This window comes from Pristiophorus japonicus, chromosome 15 (genome assembly GCF_044704955.1).
Source record: "Pristiophorus japonicus isolate sPriJap1 chromosome 15, sPriJap1.hap1, whole genome shotgun sequence".
Lineage (NCBI taxonomy): Eukaryota > Metazoa > Chordata > Chondrichthyes > Pristiophoridae > Pristiophorus > Pristiophorus japonicus.
This window is the reverse complement of record NC_091991.1, coordinates 11,968,761-11,992,929: the sequence shown is the minus strand read 5'-3', so window position 1 is coordinate 11,992,929 and position 24,169 is coordinate 11,968,761. Positions and strand designations below refer to the sequence as shown.

At 47.5% G+C, this 24,169-nt stretch overlaps 1 protein-coding gene across 1 annotated transcript in view; it reads right to left on the bottom strand.

Annotated features, from left to right (window-relative positions):
* The window catches only part of utp20 (UTP20 small subunit processome component), a 153,969-nt gene that overhangs the window by 9,252 nt on the left and 120,548 nt on the right, over positions 1 to 24,169 (bottom strand). Inside the window, exons 47-58 of the mRNA XM_070900152.1 lie at positions 23,464 to 23,611; positions 20,982 to 21,098; positions 18,527 to 18,697; positions 16,328 to 16,459; positions 13,895 to 14,005; positions 13,074 to 13,153; positions 12,078 to 12,147; positions 8,773 to 8,955; positions 7,814 to 7,945; positions 6,575 to 6,707; positions 4,802 to 4,998; positions 988 to 1,059 (exon numbers count right to left, since the gene is read on the bottom strand). Coding sequence (XP_070756253.1) covers positions 988 to 1,059; positions 4,802 to 4,998; positions 6,575 to 6,707; positions 7,814 to 7,945; positions 8,773 to 8,955; positions 12,078 to 12,147; positions 13,074 to 13,153; positions 13,895 to 14,005; positions 16,328 to 16,459; positions 18,527 to 18,697; positions 20,982 to 21,098; positions 23,464 to 23,611 — 1,546 coding nt within the window. The remainder of the gene's footprint in view (positions 1 to 987; positions 1,060 to 4,801; positions 4,999 to 6,574; positions 6,708 to 7,813; positions 7,946 to 8,772; positions 8,956 to 12,077; positions 12,148 to 13,073; positions 13,154 to 13,894; positions 14,006 to 16,327; positions 16,460 to 18,526; positions 18,698 to 20,981; positions 21,099 to 23,463; positions 23,612 to 24,169) is intronic.

Genomic DNA, 24,169 nt, shown 5'->3' with positions numbered 1-24,169 from the left:
CTTGGTGGTAGATTTGAGAGCCTGGTCTTCGTACACTCTTTTCCTCAGGCGGCCGAAGGCTGCACTGGCACACTGGAGGTGGTGTTGAATCTCCTCATCAATGTCTGCTTTTGTTGATAAGCATCCACTATCTCTGCAGCCACTTTTTAAGACCCTAGGATGCAAGCCATCAGGTTCAGGGGACTTGTCCACCTTTAGACCCATTATTTTACCAAGTACTTTTTCTTTAGTGACAGTGATTGTTTTAAGTTCCTCCCTCCCTATAGCCCCTTGATTATCTAGTATTGGGATGTTTTTAGTGTCTACCGTGAAGACCGACACAAAATATTTCTTCAAAGTCTCTGCCATTTCCCTGTTTCTCATTATTAATTCCCCAGTCTCATCCTCTAGGGGACCAACATTTACTTTAGCCACTCTCTTCCTTTTTATCTACCTGTAGAAACTCTTACTATCTGTTTTTATATTTCTTATGAGTTTACTTTCATATTCTATCTTCCCTCTCTATTTTTTTTTTAGTCGTTCTTTGCTGGTTTTTAAAAGTTTCACAATCCTCTGGCCTCCCACTAATCTTGGCCACTTTGTATGCAATTGTTTTCAATTTCATACCATCCTTTATTTCCTTAGTTAGCCACGGATGGTTAAATTCTAGTTAAATTCAAGTTCAGACTCGAAGGGCCGAATGGCCTACTCCTGCACCTATTTTCTATGTTTCCTTTTCCTTACGTACTACATTCTCATTTAGAATTTTCAAACTGACAAAGAATGTTTCTAAGTAACAGGAGATGTTAAAATATGAGCAGCAAAGTGAAAGGACATTTGGCATCAAAGGACAAAACGTTTAAAGATGATTTTGAGGTACAAGTAAACTGGGCAATTTGTTTATCTCCTTTCGTGATGGTTTTCACACTGATTGTTTCCTGTTCTAATCACACCCACACCCTGCGCTTGCCCACCAGGGTGAAAGAGTAATGAAATGCCTCATTGTACCTGCTCGCCCAGCGTCTGATCCAGGAACTTCGACTGCAGCTGGTGACAAAAGGCTAAAGCCAAGTCTTTTGTCTGAAACACAAATCATTACAATTTTTAAGAGCACATATAAGAAATTTAGGATTTAAGCTCATTAAAACGTAAGAATTAGGAGCAGGAGTCGGCCATACGGCCCCTCGAGCCTGCGCCGCCATTCAATAAGATCATGGCTGATCTTCTACCTCAACTCCACTTTCCCGCTTGATCCCTCGATTCCCCTACAGTCCAAAAATCTATCGAACTGAGTCTTGAATGTACTCAACGACTCAGCACCCACAGCCCTCTGGGGCAGAGATTTCCAAAGATTCACAACCCTCTATGAGTGAAGAAATCTCAGTCCTAAATGGCCGACCTTGAGACTATGCCCCCTAGTTCTAGACTCTCCAGCCAGAGGGAAACAACCTCTCAGCATCTACCCTGTCAATCCCCCTCAGAATTTTTTATGTTTCAATGAGATCACCCCTCATTCTTCTAAACTCAAGGGTATAGGCCCAATCTACTCAACCTGACCCAATCCACTTAATCACTGTTTACAGAAATCAGAATGCACAAGAGTAACCCAGTCAATCAACAGTCAGAATGATACAGCACAGAAGGACTCCATTCGGCCCCATTATGCCTGCAAAAGCCCTTTCGTAGCTATCCAATTAATCCCATTCCTGTTCTTTCCTTATAGCTCTGCAAATTCTTCCCTTCAAATATTTACCCAAACCCTGCATTGCAAGGGCTGCAGCTCTCTCTGTTGTGCAATCACCTTGCTTGGTTCAGAGGCAGTTTCCACAGCAGCCGTACCCTCGAGAATAATAAATTCACATCAGTGATTATTCCCCGTGGGGAAGAGGGATTGAATTTCCCTAAATGGCAAGGGAATGTCTCCACAGCAGTAGGTGTATGTGGCCTGTACAAAGCAGGCGCACACATCTCTCCTGTGTCAAGCTGTGCAAGGCCAGATCTAGGCGAGATGTCAGGAGATGGTTCTGTTCCCCGAGAATAATGGACCTCTAGAACAGGCTGTCGGTTTGTGCACTGGATGCCAATTCGCTAACTTCTTTCAACCGAGTGCTGGACCGGTTTCTGGCTGGGGCAGAGATCGCCTCGTACGAGAGGTCGGTCCTGCAGGGAATTCAGGGCCAGAGTGATCTCCTGGACTAGTTTTGAGCGCCCAAGTAGGGTCGGAGAGGAATTTCCCAGATTTTCTCCACTAATAAGCCTGGGTTTTTATCTGGTGTTCTGCCTCTTCCAGGAGATCACATGGGGTGGGGAATGATAGAGTGTACAGCACAGAAACAGACCATTCAGCCGAACATGTGTCAGCTGTGGCTCAGTGGGTAGCACTCTCGCCTCTCAGTCAGAAGGTTGTGGGTTCAAGTCCCACTCCAGAAACTTAAACACAAGTGCAGTGCTGAGGGAACGCTGCACTGTTCGAGTGCCGTCTTTCAGATGAGACGTTAAAGCGAGGTGGATGTAAAAGATTCCATGGCACTATTTCAAAGAAGAGCAGGGGAGTTATCCCCGGTGTCTTGACTGATATTTATCCCTCAACCAACATCACAAACACAGAGTATCTGGTCATTATCACATTGCTGTTTGTGGGAGCTTGCTGTGCGCAAATTGGCTGCCTCGTTCCCTACATTACAACAGTGACTGCACTCCAAAAGTACTTCATTGACTTTTGGGCGTTTTGAGGATTTTTTTCTTTCTTATGCTGCAACGACCCAAGTCTGAAGGAAGTTGCCTTTAATCTGTTGCAGAATAGACAATGATCGGCCGAGCCGCTGCCTGCCAGCACTGCAAAAGGCTGAAGGTCAAGCCTTGGAGAATTCACCTCCACTGTGCACAGAGACATTGGTCATCAGTAATGGAATCTCAAGGGCCAATTATAGAAAATGCAGCTGTTACCAAGGGCAACCTTCACTGACTGAAACAATCACAACCACTTCCAGCCTCGGCGATGATAGCCTGCTCTCTTGATGATGTCACTCGCTGTTAAGCAAGTTACTTAGCAACAGCGGTGAGATCTCGATCCAGCAACGTTGGCCAGGAAATGGTGCTGTAACCTCTCACTATACCACTCTCGCCTATATCATAATCAAGGCAGCGCACCAACTAATCTTCATTTCACCAAAACAGTAATGTAATGTAATAAATGCAGCTGATTTATTGCAAATGTTGGCTCAGTTGCAGTGCTGAGGGAGCGCTGCACTGTCAGAGGGGCAGTACTGAGGGAGGGGCAGTACTGAGGGAGTGCTGCACTGTTGGGATGGGCAGTACTGAGGGAGCGCTGCATTGTCGGGGGGGCAGTACTGAGGGAGCGCTGCACTGTCGGAGGGACAGTACTGAGGGAGCGCTGCACTGTCGGAGGGGCAGTACTGAGGGAGCGCTGCACTGTCGGAGGGGCAGTACTGAGGGAGCGCTGCACTGTCGGAGGGGCAGTACTGAGGGAGCGCTGCACTGTCGGAGGGGCAGTACTGAGGGAGCGGCGCACTCTCGGAGGGGCAGTACTGAGGGAGCACTGCACTGTCGGAGGGCAGTACTGAGGGAGCGCTGCACTGTCGGAGGGGCAGTACTGAGGGAGCGCCGCACTGTCGGAGGGCAGTACTGAGGGAGCGCCGCACTCTTGGAGGGGCAGTACTAAGAGAGCGCCGCACTATCGGAGGCACCCTCTTTCGGATGAGGTTTTAAAACATGCTCCTGAACTGAGCTAGCAAACCTCAGTTGTCAGAGATGGATGATAAACTTTTACCTTGCCAGTGATGTCCATATGCGGAGAATGAATTTAATAAAAAACCTGTCGGCCTACTTCAGGCACAAGTAAAAGATCCCACGCCCTGAAGAGCAGAGCAGGGGAGTTTCCCCCAGTGTCCTGGGACCAACATTCCTTTCTCAACTAACATCACTAAAACAGATTATCTGGTCATTTATCTCATTGTGCTGTTTGTGGGAGCTTGCTGTGCACAAATTGGTTCCTGCATTTCCTACATTACAACAATGACTACACTTTAAAAAGTACTTCATTGGCTGTAAAGTATTTTGGGATGAGCTGAGGATGCTATAGAAATGCATGCCCTTTCTTTTATACCTGTGAAGCTCTAATGGTAGCTCCCGAGACATTAGCAGCTGAATGCACGGCACAGTGTGGTACTGAAACCATCGGAGCAGAAGGTGCCCAAACTCCACCTCGGTTCGGTGTCGATTTAACTGGGCTGGGGGCTCAGGCTCCGTGTACAGCACGGAAACAGGCCATTCGGCCCGAGAGGTCCGTGCCGGTGTTTGTGTTCCACACGAGCCTCCCACCCCTCTTCATCTCACCCTATCGGCATATCCTTCTATTCCTTTCTCTCCATGTGTTTATCCAGCTTCCCCCTTAAATGCATCGATACTATTCGCCTCAACCACTCCCTGTGGCAACGAGTTCCACATTCTCACCACTCTCTGGGTAAAGAAGTTTTTCCTGAATTCCCGATTGGATTTATTAGTGACTGTCTTATATTTATGGCCCCCCTAGTTCTGGTCTGCCTCACAGGCGGAAACATCTTCTCTACGTCTACCCCATCAAACCCCTTCATAATCTTAAAGACCTCTATCTGGTCACCCCTCAGCCTTCTCTCTCCGAGAGAAACGAGCCCCAGCCTGTTTAATCTTTCCTGATAGCTGTACAGATACCAATTAACAAGCGGATAGCATCCGACAGCGATGCCCTCCGTGTCCGAAAATCTGACGTGCACCCCTGGGCCGCACCGCGCACCAGGCCATCTCCCCTCGGAGAGGGCCCTACCTTTACGTCCAGCTCTTCCAACATAAACTGCGTCGCCGGCGTCTGCGATGAACCCTTTGCAGTGACCGGCAGCTTGCCGGCGTTCCACTTGGCCACCAGATCTTCGGGCGTGTGAGAGGCGAAGAGCATTCCGAAGAGCTGGGCCGCCGTGAGCCAAACCCAGGAGTGAGGGTGACACAGGTGGGCCTGGATGTGACCTGTGGGCGAATTAGCAGATTTGGTTTCAGTGGAGCCCAGCGAAAGAACTTTGCCACTCCAGCATAGGAACCTACAAATACTTTCCCCAAGAAACACATTTTCTCTGCGGCTAAACAACAACAACTTGTATTTATATAGCGCCGCCTTTAGAAACATAGAAAATAGGTGCAGGAGTAGGCCATTCGGCCCTTCGAGCCTGCACCACCATTCAATATGATCACAGCTGATCATGCACTTCAGTACCCCATTCCTGCTTTCTCTCCATAACCCTTGATCCCTTTAGCCGTAATAAAATGTCCCGAGGCGCTTCACAGGAGCGTTATTAAACAAAATTTGACACCGAGCCACATAGGCGATGTTACATCGGATATATGTCTCAGAAACAGGTTATTCGGCCCAACCAGTCCATGCCGGCGTTTATGCTCCACTCGAGCCTCCTCCCGTCTTTCCTCATCTAAATCTATCAGCATAACCCTCTATTCCCTTCTCCCTCATATTTTTGTATAGTCTCCCCTTAAATGCATCGATACTATTCGCCTCAACCAACCCCCACTGTGGTAGCGAGTTCCACATTCTTACAAATGCAAACACTCTATCAAAACATTTCATAATTTTAAAGACCTCTATTATGTTGCCCCTCAGCCTTCTCTTTTCAAGAGAAAAGAAAGACCTAGCTTGTTCATCCATTTCTGATAGGTATACCCTTGCATTTCTGGTATCATCCTTTTAAATTTATTTTGCACCCTCTGGTGTTTAGAAAATTGTGAGGTGATCTCACTGAAATGTATAAGATTCTGAGGGGGATTGACAGGGTAGATGCTGAGAGGTTGTTTCCCCCTGGCTGGAGACTAGGTGTCAGTCTCAGGATAAGGGGTCGGCCATTTAGTACGGAGATGAGGAGAATTTTTTTTTTAAACTCAGAGGGTTGTGAATCTTTGGAATTCTCTACTCCAGAGGGCTGTGCACGCTCAGTCGTTGAATATATTCAAGACTGAGATCGATAGATTTTTAGCACTCTAGGGAAATTAAGGGATATGGGGATCGGGCGGGGAAGTGGAGTTGGGGTTGAAGATCAGCCATGATCTTACTGAATGGCGGAGCAAGCTCGAAGGGCCGTATGGCCTACTCCTGCTCCTAATCCGTATGTCTTTGCGAATGAAAGGATCAGAAACAAACTTTTATCTCCAGACAATAGAAATAAATCTAGGGTTACATTTTATCTTTTTTTTTTAAAAAAACATTCACACGTTGACGCACTCGGTCCGTTAGATGCGTTTTTGTGTCCCATTTCATCCGTGGTCCTAAAGGGACAGAGTAGGTGACTCAGCTCCCGTCTTAAACAGCTGAACATTACCCCCTGCTCCAAGCTCTCATACCCCCACCACGGCTGCCTATGAGCGACGCCCGGTACACAGCTGACGGAATTCCCTGCTTCAAGCTCCCCCCCACCCGCAGCTACCTGTGAGCGATTCCCGGTACACAGCTGACGGAATCCCCTGCTTCAAGCTCCCCCCCACCCGCGGCTACCTGTGAGCGATTCCCGGTACACCGCTGACAGCACGGGACCTGACCTACCCCAGATGGTGGTGAGGAGGGCGCCTGGTTTGAGCAGCTGGATAAGGTTGCATTCCTTCACCAGTTTCATCATCAACGTCAGGAGGCTGAAGAGCAGACGGTCTGTGGCCTTCTCTTCCGCTTCCTCCTCGATCTGAGCAAAAAGCGGAAACAGACAACAAATTACAAGAAAGCTGCGGTACTCTACCACAGGCCGGGAATGGATCCACAACTGCCTTGTTTTTTGTGTGACCAAGGTGAGAGATGTGAACTTTCTAATCATAGAATCTTACAGCACAGGAGGTGGCCATTCGGCCCATCGTGCCTGTGCCGGCTCTGTGAAAGAGCGATCCAATTAGTTCCATTCCCCCCTGCTCTTTCTTCATGGTCTTGAAAATTTTTCCTCTTCAATTCCCTTTTGAAAGTTACTATTGAATCTACTGCCACACCGCCCTTTCAGGCAGCGCGTTCCCGATCACAACAACTCGCTGCGTAAAACATTCTCATCTCGCCTCTGGTCCTTTTGCTAATTATCTTAACTTGGTGTCCTCTGGTTTCCGACCCTCCTGCCAACAGAAACACTTTCTTCCTATCTACTCTATCAAAGCCCTTTATAATTTCAAACACCTCGATTAAATCGTCCCTTCGCCTTCTCTGCTCCGAGGAGAACAACCCCAGCTTCTTCAGTCTCAACACATAACTGAAATCCCTCGTCCCTGGAACCATGCTAGTAAATCTCCTCTGCACCCTCTCCAAGGCCTTGACATCCTTCAGAAAGTGCAGTGCCCAGAATTGGACACAATACTCCAGCTGAACCCTAACCAGTGTGTTCTAAATGTTTAGCATAACTTCACTGATTCATGGTAAGATGTAGTGGGGTCAGGCGTAGAGAAAGACATGAGTGAGACAGATTAGCATTCCCATTTCCGTTAATAGAGGCACACACTGGCCTTTATACCTAAATTTCCAACGCGGTCTCCTATTACTCTGTACCAGCAGCACTAGTTCATGAAACAGAGCCCTGCAATCCCTACACCCTTGTGGAGTGTATATGTTGTGATACACAAGGTATCGCAATTGTGTGGGTCACGCTCGATGGACCAGGTGGTCTTTACCTGTCCGTTATTGTTCGTAATCTCGCATTTACGCAGAAAGCAAATTCATGGTGTGAACAGACGCTCGCCCAGCTCTTTAAAGAAACCCCAAGGTGCAACAACGAGTCAGAGTGCACAGTGCGATACTTCTGCCCGCAGCACTTACATTTTGGAACCTTTCGGGATTAATTTCTGCTTCGAGGATCGGAAGAATAGTCGCAATGCGTCGCTCAAAGGCGATTCCTTCTGCTTCAACAAAAAGACCACAGGTGTGGACGGCCAATCGACGGTGGGAGATCTGTAACAGTACACCATTGGCAGCTTTCATCAAGATTAAACATCATTGCTTTATGATATTTCAAATTCTCATCCTCGTGTTCAAATTTTTCCGTGGAACCCCCCCCACCACAGACCCATCTCCATCTCTGTAGCCTCCTCCTGCCCCAACAACCCTCCGAGATCTCCGCATTCCTCCAATTCTGGCCACTTGTGCATCCCTGATTTTAATCACCCCACCATTGGCGGCCATGCCTTCAGCTGCATGGGCCCTAGGCTCTGGAATTCCCTCCCTAAACCTCTCCGCCGCTCCATCCCCCTTTAAGACTCTCTTTAAAACCCACCTCCTTGATTAAGCTTTTGATCACCTGTCCCAGTAGCTCCCTCTTTGGCACGGCGCCCATTTTTGTCTGATTACGTTTCTGTGATGTGCCTTGGGATGACTTTCTATATTAAAGACGCTATATAAATGCAAATTATATTATCAAGTACATAGAGCTATAGAAATTACAGTAGCTGTTTGATCTCATTTCCTTCCTTTTTAAATCCTTGTCTGATCATTATCTCATCACTGTTTATGGGAGCTTCCTGTGCACAAATTTACTGCCGTGTTTGTTGCATTACAGCACTGACTACACTTTTGAAAAGGTACCTCATTGGCTGTAAAGCGCTTCGGGGGGGGGAGGGCGGTCCTGAGGCTGTGAAAGGCACTATAGAAATACAATTTCTTTTATTTATTTCTAATCCCCTTTTAAATGTCTCTGCCCCCCCACCCTCTCTGGTCACGTGTGGAGAGACACTCAAAACGTCACAAACACTTTCCAAACAGTTTCAGGTGCAAGGTCCTACCTTTTCACTTTCAAACCACGTCAAGATCAAAGCAAAGATCAGGTCCTTGTGCCGCTCATCAACTTTGCTCAATAGTGATTGGTCCGCCAGAGCCGCCATCTTCTTGCACTTTGGAGAATCGTCGTTGACAATCATCAGAGCCACAGGAACGAAGAAAAGGGCGTAGTACTGGTGAAGCAGATCCTGCCGGGGTCAAAACAAAGGCGTTCAGAAATACGCTGCATGCTTTATAATTGCGGAGCGGTGCTCAGAGAGCAGTCATTTCAGTTTTGACTAGAGAAGCTGGGAGCGTTGTCATCAGAGCAGAGAAGGTCAAGGGGAGATTTAATGAAGGCTTACATAATATAGCGTAGAGATTACAGCACAGAAACAGGTCATTTGGCCCAACAGGGGTACGGGGAAAGGGCGGGGGGAGTGGGACTAGCTAAAGTGCTCTTGCAGAGAGCCAGCACGGGCTAGATGGGCCGAATGGTCTCCTTCTGTGCTGTAACCATTCTATGATTCAAACTGGTCCGTGCCGGTGTTTATGCTCCACACAAGCCTCCTCCCACCCACTCTTCATCTCACCCCATCAACATATCCTTCTATTCCTTTCTCCCTTGTGTGTTTATCCAGCTTCCCCTTAAATGCATCTATGCCATTCACCTTAACCACTCCCTGTGGTAGCAAGTTCCATATTCTCTGGGTAAAGAGGTTTCTCCTGAATTTGCCTATTGGATTTATGAGTGACTATCGGATATTTATGGCCCTTAGTTTTGCTCTTCTCCACTCCTGCTCTCCACCTTAACACAGACCTTTCCCTTTTGTTTTCCCTGCACCGCCCCCCCCCCCACCACCCCACCCCACTGCACTCTACTTGCTTATAAACTTAAATCTCTAACTATATCCAGTTTCTTTTTTTTAATTATTTATTCATTTCCTGGGATGTGGACATCGCTGGCAAGGCCAGCATTTATTGCCCATCCCTAACTGCCCTTGAGAAGGTGGTGGTGAGCCGCCTTCTTGAACCGCTGCAGTCCGTGTGGTGAAGGTGCTCCCACAGTGCTGACTTCGTCGCAGCGGGCAGCGGTTTGTTACAACTGAGTGTCTCGCTGGGCCATTTCAGAGGGCAGTTAAGAGTCAACCACATAGCTGTGGGTCTGGAGGCCCAGAGCGGGTAAGGGCGGCAAGTTTCCTTCTCTAAAGGACACCTTGAGCATTGTGTTCAATTTTGGTCTCCTAATCTGAGGAAGGACATTCTTGCTATTGAGGGAGTGCAGCGAAGGTTCACCAGACTGATTCCCGGGATGACAGGACTGACATATGAAGAAAGACTGGATCGACTAGGCTTATATTCACTGGAATTTAGAAGAATGAGAGGGGATCTCATAGAGGCATATAAAATTCTGAGGGGATTGGACAGGTTAGATGCAGGAACAACGTTCCCGATGTTGGGGAAGTGCAGAACCAGGGGTCACAGTCTAAGGATAAGGGGTATGCCATCCTGGACTGAGATGAGGAGAAACTTTTTCACCCAGAGAATTGTGAACCTGTGGAATTCTCTACCACAGAAAGTTGTTGAGTCCAGTTCGTTGGATATATTCAAAAGGGAGTTAGATATGGCCCTTACAGCTAAAGGGACCAGGAGGTACAGGGAGAAGGCAGGAGTGGGGTACTGAATGAAGTTGCATTATCAGCCGTGATCATATTGAATGATGGTGCAGGCTCGAATGTCCTGCTCCTGCACCTATTTTCTATGTTTCTATTAGTGAACCAGATGGGTTTTTACTACAATCCGGTAGTTTCATGGTCACCATCACTGAGATTAGCTTTTTATTCCAGATTTATTTAATTAACTGAATTTAAATTCCCCAGCTGCCGTGGTGGGATTTGAACTTGGGTCTCCAGATTATTAGTCCAGGCCTCTGGATTACTGGTCCAGTAACATAACCACTATGCTACCATTCTGATAAAAGGCCATCGATCGGAAACATTTACTCTGTTTCTCTCTCCACAGATTATGCCCGATCTGCTGAGTATTTCCAGCATTTTCTGTTGTATATTTCAGAGTCCCACCATCCGCTAATTTTATTTTTGTTTTACGATTAATCTGTTGGTTTAATCTCGATATCCTCCTAATAATAAATCGCACTCGAAACCAAGTGAACCACTTCATCTGCCACCTTGTGACAGGGACACGATAAACAGAGAAAGCCACGGGTGGCAGTCAGTAAGCTGCAGCAGAGACAGGCTGACAGGTAAAGGCACAGAGCGAATTCACTAACACCGTGCGCCTGAGTTATTTCTCTATATTATACTCAGAGAAAAATAGCTTCAGATTTGACTAGAGAAGCTGGGGTTGTTCTCCTTGGAGCAGAGACGGTCGAGGGGAGATTTAACAGAAGAATGTCTGTTTAAGTACGCTGATCGCGTACTTATTCCCGTGGTATCCAGATGACCGTGGCTATAATTAGAATTCAGTAACAATCACTTGTAAACTTCAGGCTCCAGAGCCCCGGATGAAACGCCTGCCTTTTTAAAAACAAAATAGTTTTACATCTGTAATGGAATGTGACATATGAAGCGTGATACATGTGTGCTAGACGCAGTAATTTTTAATATATATGGAATCATAGAAATTTACAGCACAGAAGGATGCCATTTGCCCCACCTTGTCTGCAGAGCTATCCAGCCTAATCCCACTTTCCAGCTCTTGATCCGTAGCCCTGTAGTTTACGGCACTTCAAGTCTGTATCCCAGTACGTTTTAAAATGTGATTAGGGTTTCTGCCTCGACCACCCTTTCAGGCAGTGAGTTCCAGACCCCACCACCACCCTCTGGGTGAAAAAAGTTCTCCTTAACTCCCCTCTAATCCTTCTATCAATTACTTTGAATTTATGCCCCCTGATTATTGACTCCTCTGCGAAGGGAAATAGGTCCTTTCTAGCCACTCTATCTAGGCCCCTCATAATTTTATACACCTCAAACAGGTCCCCTCTCAGCCTCCTCTGTTCCAAAGAAAACAACCCCAGCCTATCCAATCTTTCCTCATAGCTACAATTCTCCAGTCCAGGCAACTTCCTCGTAGATCTCCTCTGTACCCTCTCGAGTGCAATCACATATTACTTTTCACAGGGGTTCTTTTGAATAGAAGCAATGTCAATGATTACTGGATTATAATAACACAGCTCTCGAGCTGCTGCCAATATTTCTGGTATTTACAAGTGCAGCTAGTATCTGTGCAAGTCCCTCTTTGTTCAAAGTCCAGACGGTAAGCCAGATGTTTGTACTGCAGCAATAGGCTACTGAAATACACGTGAACATACCCGAGGAAAGGACTGGAAGATATAAGCCAGCATTTCCAATGCCGATTCTCTTCCGATTTCATGTTCATAACTAAACACAGGAGAAAATCAAACATCTTGTTTAGAAGTTAATACAGTTTCCATTTGCTTGTTATTTTTCCACCCAAGGTGGCTTTTCCTTAAATCTTTATTCCCGGATTTTCTTCGAGCCAGTCTCCACGTGTGGCTATCAATGTTCCCTCTAAATTTTTCTCTGGGTGTGTGGCCCCTTTAACTGGCTGCGCGATCCATTCAAATTTTCTCGCATGCACGGTTTTCCGTTTAAAAGCCAGTGAGTGACCTGCACGGGACCTCCAGACCACTGCACAGAGTCCATCAGCAGGAAACGCGCAGTAGCATTGCTCCCCCATGTAAGGTGTGCAATCGCTGACTGATGCCTCTCCCCCATGAAAAGAACTTGTATTTCTACAGCGCCTTTCACAACATCAGGACGTCCCAAAACGCTTCACAGCCAATGAAGTATTTTTGATGTGTACTCGCTGTTGTAATGTAGGGAAACGAGGCAGCCAATTTGCGCATAGTAAGCTCCCACAAACATCAATGAGATAAAAAATATTAATCGGTTTTGATGGTGTTGAGAGATAAATATTGTCTGGGCAAACCTGCTGCTACTCCTGGAAATAGTGCCAGGTTTTTTTTTCCATCCACCCAAGAGGGCAGACAGAGCCTCGGTTTAACGTTGCATCCAAAAGACAGCACCTCAGAGTGTGCAGTGTTCCGCTCCCTCAGTACTGCACTGGAGTGACAGCCTAGATTTTTGTGCTCAAGTCCCTGGAGTGGGACTTAAAACCCACAACCTGCTGACCTAGAGGTGAGAGTGCGAGCCACTGAGGCGTGGCTGACAGTTCCGATGCAGCCAAGATTGGGACCTCACCCACGTGGTGCCTCTCCAACGGACTGCATCATTTATTAAAAAAATATCAGCAAAGAACAGCCACAGGTTGAAGCAAAACTTACGACAGCTGTGCCACAATGAACTCAAGGTGAGCCTTCAACTTGTTCCCCAGGGGATAATCCAGAATGAACTTCACATAAACCTAACACACACAAGGAAGGAAACAAAGATGAAATAGTCACAACGGGTCTTGGAGACGGTGAAGGCAAGCTACTGCCCTCAGCTCACCGGGAGCGCATAGTGAGAATCGGGACACAGGGCATGCTGAAAATGAAATAGTTACCTCATTCCCCAGATATCATCTCCTAATGATTAGCTACTGACCTCTGGTGAAGTTAACTAGCTCACTAGGGAGACGGTGGAAACAATTTGTGTTGATTCATCACAATGCAAATTAAGATAGATTCCGTCAGAAAAAAACATTTTGGGGCACAGTATCTGAGTAATGTGAGCTATGCCATGTGGTGAGTGTATCGAGCTCGGGGGGGGCGGGGGGAACAGGGGATGTTGGATCTGTGGTTCACAAAGCTCTCCCCCACTGGGGGTTTTCCTCACCTCATGTCTGGGTCTGTTGTAGACTTATTGATAAAGATTGATCACTTGATTGGTCAACAACTCCATTATCGTTGTATTATGGGATTACCAGGGTGGGAGAAGGTGAACTAAATGGACCTTGGTCTTTTTTTATCCGGCAATTCCTATGTGCACGGATACTGAATTCCACCACATTACAAAAGTACTTAGTATCTGCAGAATTACAAGCACAGTGCGTTTGGCCCTGAACACATGCACAAAATATTCATAGGGATCTACACCAAACACTGTCTGCTTCAACTAAACGACAGAGAACTCTGAAGCTTGTGATGCTTGGTCCAACACTGACCTGCCGACACTGCACCCGAACTTGCTCACTCTGTCCAGTAACAGCAAGCTTGGCCACTTTTTGCATCACATCGTCCATCTCCGGAACAAGGAGCTTTCGCGACAAAATTGCCTGCAAAGATAAATAGTACGCAATTATTCTGAAGGTTTATAGCGAGGGAGTGAGGTGGGTGGATGAAAGAGTGGGGGTGGGCAAAGGAGTGGGGGGGGGAGGGGGCGAAGGAGTGGGGGGGGAGGGGGCGAAGGAGCGGGTGTGGGGGTGGGCAAAGGAGTGGGGGGGGGAGGGGGCGAAGGAGTGGGGGGGGAGGGGGCAAAGGAGCGGGTGTGGAGGGGGCGAAGGAGCGGGGGGGGAGGGGGCGAAGGAGCGGGGGGGGGAGGGGGCGAAGGAGCGGGGGGGGAGGGGGCGAAGGAGCGGGGGGGGAGGGGGCGAAGGAGCGGGGGGGGGGGGAGGGGGCGAAGGAGCGGGGGGGGGGGAGGGGGCGAAGGAGCGGGGGGGGGGAGGGGGCGAAGGAGCGGGGGGGGAGAAGGAGCGGGGGGGAGAAGGAGCGGGGGGAGAAGGAGCGGGGGGGAGAAGGAGCGGGGGGAGAAGGAGCGGGGGGGAGAAGGAGCGGGGGGGAGAAGGAGCGGGGGGGAGAAGGAGCGGGGGGGAGAAGGAGCGGGGGGGAGAAGGAGCGGGGGGGAGAAGGAGCGGGGGGAGAAGGAGCGGGGGGGAGAAGGAGCGGGGGGGAGAAGGAGCGGGGGGGAGAAGGAGCGGGGGGGAGAAGGAGCGGGGGGGAGGATCTGGGCGAGGGCAAAGGAGGGTGAAGGAGCAGGTGGAGGGGGAGACTGAAGCGAAGGAAGGAATTTTGTGGAGGGTTGGGGGTGGGGGCATTAGTTGTCAAGCCGCTGCCTGTGGGTCCTGGTGACCGAGCCTTCGTTGTACTTGTCTTTGTCATCGGTTGGTTTGTTGTGGGCCGAGGGTTGGGAGCACTTCAGCTCCGCAGTGGATCAATCCCAACAGCAAGATTTTAGCATCCACATCGTGAGATGGATACAGATAGATTGTGAATATTGGTTTGTGTGTGTGAACCAGAGGCGGCTTTTGATAGAGTAAATAAGGGTCAGTAATCGTGGGACATCGATTTAAGGCGCTTGGCGAAAGAACCAGAACATTTTGTTTTTACACAGCAAGTTGTGATCTGGAAGGCGCTGCCTGAAAGGGCATTGGAAGCAGATTCAAAAGTAACTTTCAAAAGAATTGGATAAATACTTTAAGGGTAAAAAAAATTACAGGGTTATGGGGAAAGAGCAGGAGGGAGTGGGACTAATTGGATTGCTCTTTCACAGAGCCAGCACAGGCATGATGGGCCGAATGGCCTCCTCCTGTGCTGTACTTCTGTGATTCTATAAGGCTCCATGGGACATCCGGAGCGCAGGAAAGGCACTATATAAAAAGTCTTTCTTTAACATTCCTTTCTCAAACAACTATCAGATTCCACTTTGAGAGTTTATTCACTCTGCTTCAACAGTAGCTGAGGATTCCACATTCTAACCACCCTCCGTGTGAATCGTTTTCAACTCCCACTTTCCCTTTGTTACTGTCTTAACGTTTGTGGCGCCTGACTGACGGGTAAAAACACTGACCAGTCAGTCACTAATCACCTTCCATAAACCTTCCTAATCGCGAAGACTTGCATCCCCATAACCATCACCGCTCCATTGGGAAAAGGCCCGAACGTCTCAAGCCTCTCATCCCACCTGTAACCCCCTCATCCCTAGTGAAATCACGTTGCAGCTAGTCCCATTGCATTTTATATCGTTCCTGTAATGTGGCACCCAAAAATCAACAATACTCCCTGTCCCAAGGAATCTGGATTGTTAAACTTTATGTTCCTTCAAGCGGCAAATACATGTCTTCGACCTTGCACCCTTTAACTTATGCACGTGTAAAAAAAAGTCAAGGAGTTAAGTTTTACTTTTAAAAAATTGATACCCGAACACTGCAGCTTTTAAATGGTCAATTACGAAGTGCATCCTGACTCCCACCAAGTTTTCTTCCCCATCACCCTCCCTGCTCGCTGACCTACATTGGCTCCCGTTCCGGCAATGCCTCGATTTCAAAATTCTCATTCTTGATTTCAAATCCCTCCATGGCCTCACCCATCCCTATCTCTGTAACCTCCTCCACCCCTACAAGATCTCTGCGCTCCTCCAATTCTGGCATAGCTAGGCCCTAAGCTCCGGAATTCCCTCCCTAAACCTCTTCGCCTCTCTTTCTCCCTCCTTTAAGACGCTCCTTAAAACTGACCTCTTTGAACAAGCTTTTGGTCACCTAATATCTACTTATGAGGCTTGGTGTCAAATATTGTCTGATAACCCTCCCGTGAAGCGCCTTGGGGCATTTTACTATGTTAAAGGCATCGTATAAAGGCAAGTTGATGTAAACTTCATTCACCTTCAAAAGTCCAAATGCTGTTGCCTGACGCGTTGAGTCATAAATATCTTCCTCAGCGTATCCCAACAGGACCTGCAACTGTTTATCAGTCAGTGTGTGTCCTGTCATGTTTCTCACGAGAATGGTTATCGACTGTGGAGTGATTAAAAAAACAAATATTAAAACAGCCCCCAGGGCTAACACCGTCCTCCCTCATCTCAGGTTAATCAAAAATGTAAAAGCCCACGGGATCCAAGGGAGAGTGGCAAATTGGATCCAAAATTGGCTCAGTGGCAGGAAGCAAAGGGTTGATGGGATGTTTTTGTGACTGGAAGGCTGTTTCCAGTGTGGTTCAGCAGGGCTCAGTACTCGATCCCTTACTTTTTGTAGTATATATTAATGAGTTAGACTTAAGTCTAGGGGGTATGATAAAGAAATGTGCAGCTGATACAAAAATTGACCATGTGATTGACAGTGAGGAGGAAAGCTCTGGACCTCAGGAAGATATCGAAGAACTGGTTAGTTGGGCAGAAAAGTGGCAAATGGAATTCATTCTGGAAAAGTGTGAGGTAATGCATTTGGGGAGGGCTAACAAGGTAAGGGAATACACATTAAATGGTAGGGCACTGAGAGGTGTGGAGAAACAGAGGGACCTTGGAGTATATGTCCACAGATCCTTAAAAGGTAGCAGGACAGGTTGATAAGATAGTTATAAAAAGGCATACAGAATGCTTTTCTTTATTAGCCAAGGCATAGAATACAAGAGCAGGGAGGTTATGCTAGAACTGTATACAACACTGGTTAGGCCACAGCTGGAGTACAGCGTGCAGCTCTGGTCACCACATGACAGGATGTGATTGCACTAGAAAAAGTACAGAGGAGATTTACGAGGAAGTTGCCAGGACTGGAAAACTTCAGCTATGAGGAAAGGGTGGATAGACTGGAGTTGTTTTCCTTGGAACAGAGGAGGCCAAGGGGGGATTTAATTGAGGTGTATAAAATTATGAGGGATCTAGATAAAGTGGACAGGAAGGACCTATTTCCTTTAGCAGAGGGGCCAATAATCAGGGGGGATAGATTTAAAGTTGTTGGTAGAAGAATTAGAAGGGCGATGAGGAAACATTTTTTTCACCTAGAGGTGGTGGGAGTTTGGAACTCACTGCCTGAAAGGGTGGTAGAGGCAGAAGCCCTCACCACATTTAAAAGATGCTTGCTGTAACCTACAGGGAGGGTGGGATTAGACTGGATAGCTCTTTTTCGACTGGCACGGACACGATGGGCCGAATGGCCTCCTACTGTGCCGTAATTTCTATGATTCTATGATCACGGGCACCACCTATATCGGGGAACCATTTATCACTACAGACGCAATTACAAAGACGCTGTTATGACATATTAATCGCGCAGCCTATTTCGCGCAGTTCAATACTAACCGACCTTTTAACAGAATGATTGTTTTTATGGCTGCATCCAATCAACATCTCACTTTGTGACATCAGCAGAACCATAAACAGGACCGCACAGACACAAATAGATCCAGGACATTGCAGCAGGGGTTGACCTAAGCTCACATTAAAAGGTATCGGTTGACTGAAGCCGGGAACAGCCAATGGGAGACTTTGGGCAGCTTCAATCAACCTCTGCAAATCACGTCACAAGAACATAAGAAATAGGAGCCCTCGAGCCTGCTCCGCCATGCGGCCCCTCGAGCCTGCTCCGCCATGCGGCCCCTCGAGCCTGCTCCGCCATGCGGCCCCTCGAGCCTGCTCCGCCATGCGGCCCCCCCGACCCTGCTCCGCCATGCGGCCCCTCGAGCCTGCTCCGCCATGCGGCCCCTCGGAGCCTGCTCCGCCATACAATAAGATCATGGCTGATCTTCGATTAGCACCAACGCTCCCACTGTACGCAGCAGCACCGTATTCATAGAAATTACAACACAGGAGGAGGCCATTCGGCCCATTGTGTCAATCCCAGGGCTAACTCCTCAACAGGAGCTGCCGACTTTCACCCCACTTCCCTGCCTTTTTCCGTATCCTTTTAAAATTCTTAAATAATTTATTTCTTCAGTGATGTCAATAAGTGATGTCTGCTTCAAGAGCCCCTTGTGGTAAAACAGTCCCCGTTCCATTAACCCTCTGTGCGGAAACATCTCTTCTAACTTCCTCCTTCACTCTGTGAGTGACAATCCTCAGTCTGTGGGCCCCTGGTTTTAAAACCTACCTTGAAACAGTTAACGACCAGGTGAAAGTTCTCTCCCCTCCCTGCTCCAGCCTTGGCGTAATCCTTCAGTAAAACAAAGAGCTGTTTGGTGAGCTGATCGGCCAGGGTCTCTGTGGAGTTCAGTGGGAATTTCAGCACCCAGGTGAGGCACTGCAAGGCTGTTGTGATCACCTGCAACACCAAACAACTTACATTTATATATCGCATTTAATGTCGCAAAACATCCCAGGGGCTTAACAAGCGCAATATCAATAAAAACATTGTTTGACACCGAGCCACAGAAGGAGATATCAGCACAGGTAACCAACAGCTTGGTCAAAGAGGTAAATTTTAAGGAGGAGAGAGAGAGGTAGAGACGCGGGGAGGTTTGGGGAAGAGAATTCCAGAGCTTAGGGCCTTGGCAGCTGAAGGCATGGCTGGCAATGGTGCAGCAATGGAAATCGGGGATGCTCAAGAGGGCAGAATTAAAGGAGCACAGAGATCTCAGAGGGCTGTAGGAGGTTACAGAGATAGGGAGGATACCTGCAGACACAAAGCAATGATACCTCAGCAATTAATGTTTATTCAGAAATACTCAACAGATCCAAGTTTGTGCAACACCACACCCAACGCATTGGATACACGAACAAAAATGACAACTTCACTTCTGCAATCTTACTCACTGAACTATTTTTACCCTGCCCACAATGCTACAATGGCAGAAGTTTTATTTCAAAAAGGAGACATCAAACCAGCAAAAATTTTCTTTATAAGTAATTTTTGACTGTGATACACTTTGACGATATGTGTAGGTTTCTTTCGAATACAGGAGCATCTCTGCTGTCGAAAGAAAGAAGTACTTGTTTTGATATAGTGCCAATTTGTGCACAGCAAGGTGCCACAAACAGCAATGGGGATAATGACCAGCTAATCTGTTTTTAATGATGTTGGTTGAGGGATAAATATCGCCTGCTCTTCTTCGAAATAGTGTCGCGGGATCTTTAACGTCCACCTGAGAGGGGGCCTTGGTTTAACATCTCGTCCGACAGACGGCACCTCTGACAATGCAACGCTCCCTCAGTACTGTCCCTCCAACAGTGCAGCACTCCCTCAGTACTGCCCCTCCGAAAGTGCAGTGCTCCCTCAGTACTGCCCCTCCAACAGTGCAGCACTCCCTCAGTACTACCCCTCCGACAGTGCAGCACTCCCTCAGTACTGCCCCTCCGACAGTGCAGCGCTCCCTCAGTACTGCCCCTCCGACAGTGCAGCACTCCCTCACTACTGCCCCTCCGACAGTGCAGCACTCCCTCACTACTGCCCCTCCGACAGTGCGGCACTCCCTTAGTACTGCACCTCCGACAGTGCAGCACTCCCTCAGTACTGCACCTCCGACAGTGCAGCACTCCCTCAGTACTGCCCCTCCGACAGTGCGGCACTCCCTCAGTACTGTCCCTCCGACAGTGCGGCGCTCCCTCAGCACTGCCCCTCCGACAGTGCGGTGCTCCCTCAGCACTGCATTGGGAGTATCAGCCTAGATTTTTGCGCCCAAGTCTCTGGAATGGGACTTGAACTCACAACCTTTTGACTCAGAGGTGACAGTGCTACCCACTGAGGCACGACTGACACAAAGCATATACAAAGCGTGTAATCTTACAAGGGGTTTGATGCAATGAACACGACCCTGGACCACAACTCTCAGAAGTGTCTGAATGGCCTCCCCATGTCCCTAGGTTTAACTAACCCCAGAAACCAAGACTAAACAACCCCACAACCCACACTGGGTGTTTTGATTGGATTGGGAATAGTTACTTAATCAAGAAATCTATGTATGAAAGCACACCTAAATGTGCAATGCTTCATAAATTCATGTACTTTCTTGACAAATCAGTAACAACAGTAAAAAATAAAAACACACTGGGGTTGTTAGATAGAATTACAGTGTATTTACAGCACAGAAACAGGCCTTTCAGCCCAATAGGTCTACGCCGGTGTTCATGCTCCACACGACACTCCCAACCCCTCTTCATCTCATCCTATCAGCACATCCTTCTATTCCTTTTTCCCTCATGTGTTTATCTAGCTTCCCCTTTAAATGTGTCTCTGCTATTTGCCTCAACCACTCCCTGTGGGAGCGATTTCCACATTCTCACCGCTCTCTGGGTAAAGAAGTTTCTCCTGAATTCCCTACTGAATTTATTAGTGACTGTCTGATATTTATGGCCCCTCATTTTGGACTTGCCCACAAGTGGAAACATCTTCTCTATAGAATAGATACATGTAATTTTACACAGAGGAAATTATTTTAAACCAACCGAAAGCAATATTAGATTGCAATCCTGAAATTCAATGCAAGTATTAAAAACAAAACAGAAAATCCAAATAATTAGGATTGTATCATTATCTTTGTGAGCAATACGACACAGATAAACCAGTTAGCGTACAATAGTCAAAGTGTACAGCGGTGAACGGTGCTCACCTTTACATGCATGGACTGAAGGCAGTCTATCAGCACCTGCACAAACGGGTCAATCATTGCCAAAATGTGCTCTTCTGAAGAATTCACCTTCGATCCCTTCAGGCTCATGTGCAGCAACTAGAACAAGATGAAAGAACACTTGTGGACAGCTGTTCCACATGAATAAAATCATGCACTTATATCTTTCCACCCCAAAACATGAAGAAAAACCTGCCAGGCAACAAAGTGGCTTGAGAATGCAGAGCATCTCTTGACAACCACGTTGGGCGTGGGACTGGAGTCACGTGTAGGCCCAGACAGGGTAAGGTTTCTCTTCTCTGACGGACATCAGTGATGCAGTTGGGTTTTTTTTTTACAACAAACCGGCAGATTTCATGGTCGGTTTTTCTGGTGCCAGACCATAACTTGCCAGATTTATTGATTTACAATTGGACAACTTGCCACAATACCGCCCAAGATTCACAACTCTATCCAGCACAGACTGGTCCACTGGATTGTCACCGCTGCCAATGAGCTCAATAACCACCACGGGTGCACTGCCGCTGCAAGGTGCGCTATCCACAGGAAGCGCTGCAGCAACTTGCTAAGATTAAGTCAACAACCCCTTTGGAACAGGTGGAGGCCATTCAGCCCCTCGGGCCGGTTCCGTCATTCAAGTAGACCATAGCTGATCTCTACCTCAACTCCATTTACCCACCTTGCTTTCCTATCCCTTAATACCTGAGCCCAACAAATATCTATCAAAAACAAATACTGTGGATGCTGGAAATCTGAAGAAAGAACAGAGAGTATTAGAAATACTCAGCAGGGCAGACAGCATCTGTAGCGAGAGAAACAGAGTTAATGTTTCAGGTCAATGGTGCTTCATCAGAATGGTTTTCTGTTTTTACTTCAGATTTCTAGCATCCACTGTATTAGTGTTCAGTTTTTAATTTACTGCCACATTTCCAGGAATGGCCAGCTTGAAGAAGCACTAATCTTCTCTCCGACAGGATTTCAGTTTGTTTGAAATATCGATCCATCTCAGTATTGACATTTTCAATTGACCCACAGCATTCACATTTTTTTTGGGGGGGGGGGGGGCGGGTGAAAGAGAGTTTCAGATTTCCACTGCCCTTTGTGTGAAGAAGTGTTTCCTGATATTATCCTGAATGACCCAGCTCTGATTTGAGAGTTCTGCCCCCCTTGTTCTGGACTCCCCCCACCCCCCCCCACCCACCTGAGGAAATAGTTTCTCTCTATCTACCCTATCAACTCGCTTAATCATTAAACACCTCGATTAGATCAACCTTTAATCTTTTATATTCAAGGAAATACAAGGCTAGACTATGCAACCTGTCCTCGTAATTTAAGCCTTTTAGCCCCGGAAACCTTGCAACGAAGGTTCACCACACTGATTCCTGGGATGGGGGTCCTATGAGGAGAGATTGAGTAGTCTAGGCCTATATTCTCTAGAGTTTAGGTGATCTCATTGAAACATACAAGATTCTTACAGGGACTGACAGGGTAGATGCAGGGAGGATGTTTCCCCTGGCTGGGGAGTCCAAAAACAGGGGTCACAGTCTCAGAATAAGGGGTCATCCATTTAGGACTGAGATGAGGAGAAATTTCTTCAGAGGGTGGTGAATCTTTGGAATTCTCTACCCCAGAGGGCTGTGGAAGCTCAGTTGTTGAGCATATTCAAGACAGAGATCAAACCTCTTCACTCAGAGAATTGTGAACCTGTGGAATTCTCTACCACAGAAAGTTGTTGAGGCCAATTTGTTAGATATATTCAAAAGGGAGTTAGATGTGGGCCTTACGGCTAAAGGGATCAAGGGGTATGGAGAGAAAGCAGGAATGGGGTACTGCAGTTTCATGATCAGCCATGATCATATTGAATGGTGGTGCAGGCTCGAAGGGCCGAATGGCCTGCTCCTGCACCTATTTTCTATGTTTCTATGGAATAGATTTTTGGATATTAAGGGAATCAAGGGGTATGGGGATAGTGCAGGGAAGTGGAGTTGAGGTAGAAGATCAGCCACAATCTCATTGAATGGCAGAGCAGGCTAGAGGGGCCGAATGGTCTACTCCTATTTCTTATGTTCTAAGACCTCCAGCTCCCAGCCCAACATCCTCGAACAGTAGTAGTAAGAACATCACCACCTCCCAGTCACACACTATACTGACTTTGACGCAAGTCCCGTTCCTTTGCCGCTGTTGGGTCAATATCCTGGAATTCCCTGCCTCACACCACCGTGGGAACATCGCTACAAGGACTGTAATAGCTTGAGAAGGTCCACTGCCACCTCATCAGGGCGAGTTGTGAAGGGCAGTAAGTGCGGCTTTGCCAATGTCACCCACAATGAAAGAGCAACTTAAAAAAAAGGGGCTTTTAGGTTAATCACAGGCCATTCTGAACGAACATTCCTTTAAACAAACTTCTGAAATTCCACTTGGAAATGGTCCAATCGCTGAATGAGCAGAAACTGCGGTCACTTACCCGAAGCCCGATATCGACCAGGATGTGTCTGTTGGTCTTGGTGCTGACGGCAGCTTTCTCTCCCTGGCGTGTCGGTGTGGGGGCCAGTAAGAGGCAGCTCTGGGGCTTCAGACTGCTGCGTGATTGGTCAGCCTTCTTGCGTTTACCCCTTTAAAGTGACATTAAGCCAAAACATTGTAAAGAATGACAGAGTTTTACAGCACAGGAGCAGTGCATGCAACCCAACGGTTCCATGCCGGTGTTTATGCTCCACACGGGCCTCCTCATACATCTCTACATCTAACCCTACCAGTATATTTCTTTCTCCCTCATGTGTTTAACTAGCTTCCCCTTAAATGCATCAGCACATTCTCAGCACTCTTATCAACAACATTTAACTGAAAGCATTCGGGAGTCACAATATCGATTCTCGAAATACACAGAAATGCAGGTGTGAGGTTAATCAGTGAGCCGTTACCTCTTGCTAGCAATCGCAATTGGAGAACTCCATGTGCCTCATCAGAGCAAGTACTGTTCAGTCAGAGCTAGAGTACTGCGTGCAATTCTGATCACATTACAGGAAAGATGGGATTGCACCAGAGAGGGTACAGAGGAGATTTACAAAGATATTGCCTGGACTGGAGAATTTTAGCTATGAGGAAAGATTGGTTGAGGTTGTTTTATTTGGAACAGAGGAGGCTGAGGGGAGACCTTATTGAGGTGTATA